At 36.0% G+C, this 6,000-nt stretch overlaps 1 protein-coding gene across 1 annotated transcript in view; it reads left to right on the forward strand.

Annotated features, from left to right (window-relative positions):
• The window catches only part of DYNC2H1 (dynein cytoplasmic 2 heavy chain 1), a 148,359-nt gene extending 142,786 nt beyond the window's left edge, over positions 1-5,573 (forward strand). Inside the window, exons 88-89 of the mRNA XM_062514583.1 lie at positions 882-998; positions 5,415-5,573. Coding sequence (XP_062370567.1) covers positions 882-998; positions 5,415-5,573 — 276 coding nt within the window. The remainder of the gene's footprint in view (positions 1-881; positions 999-5,414) is intronic.
• The last annotated feature ends 427 nt before the right edge of the window (positions 5,574-6,000 follow it).

Here is a 6,000-nt window from a genome sequence, read left to right on the forward strand (position 1 = left end):
ACTGTTAAAACCGAAGTTCTCACTTCAACAGGCCAAAATGACGTTGTTGTTATTGTTATTATTATTATTATTATTATTATTAGTAGTAGTAGTAGTAGTAGTAGTAGTAATAGTAGTAGTAAACTATTAGAATTTATACTGGGGAAAATAAAACAATCAGCAGATATTAGGGGTTTTTTTTTAGGAATCCAGAATCGATCTCAATAACTTATGGAAGACTCCAAAGAAGAAAAAATAGAACATCTAATTCAGAGGCTGAAATTACTTAATTAAAAGAAAGCACTTGAAACACATTGCAAATAAAGCACTGCATAGTTACCTAAAGTAGTATCTGTGATTCTTACTAAGTTCTTCATCAAACAACAGTATATCTGAGAAATCTTGAGTTTGTTAAATAAAGTTTTCTCTCATATTATTTCAATATACTTTGTTTGCCTCTGCTGAAGCTGTGTAATTGCACATTCTATTCTTTGAAAGTTGTGCTCAGACTTCCAAGCAGGAAGTCATGCTTATTGCAGTGATTGTTCTTCTCTTCTTCTAGACATTATAATGATTGTGAACTTGGCTGTTGCTATCATAATTCCATTAATCTAATGCCAGGCAACTGCAGTTTCATAATTGATGACATTTACAGGTATTTTTCTCCAACATTTCAAAGAATGTGAATCCAAATCAGAGGAAGTTCACAATGAAGTGTGGTCCAGATCTTGCTTTTAAATCACGTTTCCTATTCTCACAAAGAACATAACAGTAATTAATTTCCTGTTATTCAAAAATCTGGTCACAGTAAAAAGTTTCATCATTTATTAAAGCACAGTGTAATCCTTACTGACATTTTAATTCTGTTATTTATGTTTGAATATTTTATATTTCCATGGCAGATCAGTGGCTTACAACTGGAAGGTTGTCATTTCGATGGAAATCGACTTTCAGAAAATCTGCATGATTCTCCCAGTGTGTCATCTGTTCTCCCTTGTTACATGGCCTGGATTCCACAGGTACTAAATTATTAAAAGCCCTAAACTTTCAAGACCCATAATTTGATTTTTTTCTGTGTAGTAGCTTTTCAGTATGATGTTGCTGACCTGTTTTCTTTTATTTCAAAATAAAAATCCCAGTCTTTACTAGGAAAATCAGTTTACTTACTTTATTTAAAACAGAAACTTACTGTAATTTTGTTAATATGCTTTAGCTTACATTGCTTAGATGAAGGCAAGGGTTTTATTTCGGTCATACCTTTTTTCTTTCTCTCTTAAAAATATTAGCATATTTTCAAACGTGTATTTAGTAAATGTATACATGCATCTGGGATTTCATTCCTAGAATATATTTTCTTTGCATTTTAAATATTAAAGTAAAATGCAGCAGCAATAAAAAAATAGAGAGTATGATGTGAGCTGTAAGCAAAGAAAGCCTTTCTCCTACTTAAACTAATTTAAAAAAATGCCAGTGCTTGCAGATTTTAAGATGAAAGCAAAGTAATCCAAACAGTAGCAACCGTTACTGCTCTGCCGTGCAATCGTTATAGCAGTCGCTCATAAATGACGTAAAAAGTCACATAGAATGCATTAAAGAATGTGTCTTCTAACTCAAAAATTGCTTATTACAGAATTCTTCCCACCTACATTTAGGAAGCCCATCCTATCAGAAGATGACTGGAATAAATGTGTCCAGGTGTGACTCTAGAGACAGCCTAGACCACTATGGTGACCTTTGCATATTGTGATAGGTAGCGTGCAAGGAGTTTCATTGCTAACACAGTCCTGTGTCCCAACTTTTTTTTTTTTTTTTTTTAAAATCTCATTATTATTTCCAGCAGGGGAAATAAAGCATTATAGTATGTGGAGGCTCTTGAGCCTATCAGGGTATTTTTCTTGGATGAGTGAGAGAATGCGGGCAACAAACAATTGGCAGATAGATGGAGAATTTTTTATCCCCTGGGGAAGAACTTGCCATTGATACCTTTTTAAAGGGGCTTGTTTATTGGTTGATGGCACAAAAAATGCAGATCTTGAGGCATCTCTTGGATGGAGAGGGATGTTAAAAAAGCAATTTCTGATATCAGTAACTGCCAGTTTTCAATCTCTTGGCAGTGCTGTAGTACAGCATTAGAAGGATAAAGGTCGACAGATTTAGACCTTGAACACAGAATTAAATGCTAGCCACCATCTGCACCATTGCTCCCAGCTTCATTAGGAAGGAAATTACTGAATTTTTTTTAAAAAAGACAAAAAATGAAAACATCACAAAACCTCTTACAAACTAGACCAGTGAAAGATTTTTCAGTTTTTCAGTATTTATTGCAGGGTTTGTTTTTTCAGATAAATAAAGAGATTTCTAATTTACTTTAGAGGTGGTGCATGAGATAAATACAGAATTACCAGACATTCTAATATACTGGCTCATTGGTGGATGGTGAAGGATGGTACTATGTGTGGTTTTCCATGGTAACACCAAAAAACAGATTTTAAATGAGAATTCTAAGTAGTCCTCCCATTGTTCTGAAAGACATTCATCTTGTGTTTGAAATAAAACAGATTTTTTAGTATTTTTCTGAATAAGACTATTTTTTTAAAACTCTAAAGGTAGGATCCAAAAGTTATATGTGAAATCAGCAGAGAGCTTTATCTATAAAATTGAAAAAATTAGACACTTCAATAATCAATGAATTAAACTTTTTCAAGTGTACCTATATTTGAAATGAAGAGCAGCTGACATCTTTGTGTTGGAAAAAAATGCAATTCTTATAAAAGGCAGGCCATAACTTGTCAACTGCCCAGACTTTAAATACATAATGTCTCTAAGGAGAGTTTTTCTGAATTGGTCTACCCTTGAGTTGTTTTACAGTCACTGTAAAAATTGACTATAATCAAATGCTGTGCTCAGAAACCAAAGCAGAATTGGATATCATGCATTTCCCTTAATTTCATTACCTCTCCTTAGGAGAAGAGTGCATAAAACTGAACATATTGTCTTAGAAATCTTAGGCTTTGATTTTGTTTTCTTTTCTCCATAAATGCATCTTTTGAAATCTAGTGAGCAAAAGTATATGTATAATGTAATGCTTTGAAGTAATTTTCAACCAAACTTAAGGTAGCCTACAAGATTTCTCTGAGTGAACCCCCTAAAAATCCTGCAGTGCTCTAAACAGAGTATTTTGAGCTACTAACATTATGCTTATTCTCATTAAACTGTGAAGGTCCTTTCCAGTATTAATCCACTGATAGATCCCATGCTGTGAAGGGTGTCACTAAAGGGGATGGAACTGTATGAGAGGCAGTCTCACAAAGAGAACTTTTGGACTGTACTTAAGCCAAGGACATAAGGATTTGTGACTCAAAAAGGCTTCCACAGAATGGCTTTAACCCTCCAATAATGTGATTCCTTAAAACATCAGTGGGATTGAGAAAGGCACAGAACAGATATAAACAGATAAAAAGTGTAAAACCATGTCTTTGAAGGCAAACTGGCCAGCTTCTAGCTCCCAGCTTTGGCAAAGCTTAAATTCTCTTGTTAACATTTTGCTCTGTCTGGCCAGCATTTTGTCTTTAGTAGTGCTAACCAAAGGATAAGTGAGGTAAGTACAATCCTTCTGAGAGCAGCTGAGTTCCTGATTGTTAAGTTACTCTATAGAAATGTTATCACACATAGATATTCTGCAAGGATTGAAACTATCACTGTCTGTGGGGTCTCCTGAACTTGAGATCACCCACAACAGGACATTATGTGGTTTAGAGTTCGAGGTTTCCTAGCTCGAGCACTGAAGAAGAGTCAGAAAGCCATTTTCTGAGGTTTCCAAGGTTGTTTATTCTTTCTTATCTAAGAAATTCTTTCTCTAACTAATAGAGGTTTGTGTAGCATGTTGATCCAAGGCACACTGCCTGCCCTTGGGGCAGGACTTGCATTTATACTATAAATTATGTACCTAATGTTTACAATTACTTTCCAATACATGACACCTTTATTACACTGTCCAACTTTGTCCCAAACCTCTCCAGTGATGCCATCCTGACTCAGATGGATGACATGAAGAAGAAAAGGTGTACCACGCCCAAAATCCTCCATCTTAGCTTTAAACCCCCTATTATAAACATTTCTAAAAACTCACTTTTCTACCTTCTAACAATCTAATTTATACTCCACTTAATTTTTGTGACTTGTAATTCTTCCTGCAATGTTGGTAATTCTTTCCAGGGATTAAAATCCAGTCCCCAGGGGTCTTGGGCACTATACCAAGCCTGCTGAGCACCCTGCCTGGAGGGTCTGGAGGCATCCAGGGAAGCCAGAGGAACACCCTGGACTCCCACAGAAACACTGTTGCCCAAAAGACTGAGGAGGTTGATTTTCAAAAGGAAGGACAAAATTCTTTGGTTATGGCTTTACACTCCACATGCAAGGCAAAGTGCTTGAAAGAGTTATTGTTTGCATGTTTCCTTTGTCATGTTTTTAGTTATTTTCTAATATTGGAGCATCACTAACTCACATTTGATGTGATTTGAGTTAAAATTACACTCATTTTTATTTTAAATTCTTTTCTGACAAGTGTTCTGCTTTGTTATTTGGTTCTTGAAAATCTGACATTTTCCTGTTGACAGGAAAGGACATTTTGAGTGTGATGGAAAACATGCTTAATATATATCAGTTAAATCAAACCCTGAACTATGTGTAGTAACTAAATACATCATGAGTTGAAGTTAACTGCTAGGAAGTCTAGACAGAGTCTTTGAGCTCAATTCTGTGGTCACACATAAGGACAGTGCCCCATGCAAAGCCCTAGGAGGAAACTGCATCCAAGGCAGTTCATAGTACAGACAGCAGGCAGAGAGGAGCAGTTCAGTGAATTAGCCTGGAACGTGTGGGATAAGCTTTTTTTTTTGGATTATACTTCCTGCAATATAAGGCTTGCAGGTATCTCAGCTCACAGCAGGGGCTGTGCCACAGGAGGAGGAGGAGGGCAGGGTTTGCTGCAGGGATGGAGGGGGCAGTAGGGTCTGCCAGAGCCACCACAGCACTCCAGCCTGCCAGGATAGCTGCTCCCTACACTACAGCACAGGGGCTCCTGAACAGCTTTCCCCTGCAGAAAACTGACCAGCACTTCCCTTAGCCTGCTTTGCACATACTTTGGATGTGTAATTTTTGGGAGGGTTTTAGCTGAAGGAAGATTTTTCTATGTAGTTCATAGGACCACCCTTGTTATTTAGCTCCTGGTGTTTGGGTTATGGAGCGAGCCATTGTTCTGAAGTCTCTGCTTCGTTGGTAATCCTTCTCCTTAGTGTCCTGTGTGAAGAATTTCTTGACCAAGGTTGCAGTGTCCAAACTGTATCTTAACTTTAGCTACCATACCAGTGGAGATTATTATTTTCTCATGTTTTGTCATCTTTTTACATGATAACTGAGTGCTTCTTTGTTGACAGGATGCATATGGTCCATATTCTCCAGAGGAATGCATATCTTTACCAGTCTATGCTAGCGTGGAGAGAGACCGTGTGGTGACAAATATTGATGTGCCCTGTGGAGGAAACCAGGACCAGTGGATTCAATGTGGTGCTGCTTTATTTTTAAAAAATCAGTAATCAGAAACTGCATTAACTTGTGAAGTTAAGAGACATCTAATTAAGAAACATCGAATTTCTTACTTACTAAAAGAGAACTTTAGATTCATTACTTTTATATTTTTAAAGCAATGGTTTATTAATTCCTGTTTATAAGATGTATTCAAATAATTCAGCTTGATAGAACTTCAGTTTATCTTTGTGGGATACTGTAAAAATTAACATGGCACTATTCAGCAAACTGCTAATTTTAATTGTTTCTCTAGATTGTAATATGCTGTATTTCTTTCTTGAAGTTATTGAAATCTCTTCTGGTATGCTCAGAAATACTGAATAAAAATTCAAAGTCAGCATTTTTTCTTTGATTTTTTTTTTCATTATCCTTTTGGAACTGCTATTCATATGCCTCTGTTATTTAATAAAATATAATTTAAAAACTTACCTTTGT

Source organism: Cinclus cinclus, chromosome 2 (genome assembly GCF_963662255.1).
Source record: "Cinclus cinclus chromosome 2, bCinCin1.1, whole genome shotgun sequence".
In the NCBI taxonomy this organism is placed as follows: Eukaryota; Metazoa; Chordata; class Aves; order Passeriformes; family Cinclidae; genus Cinclus; species Cinclus cinclus.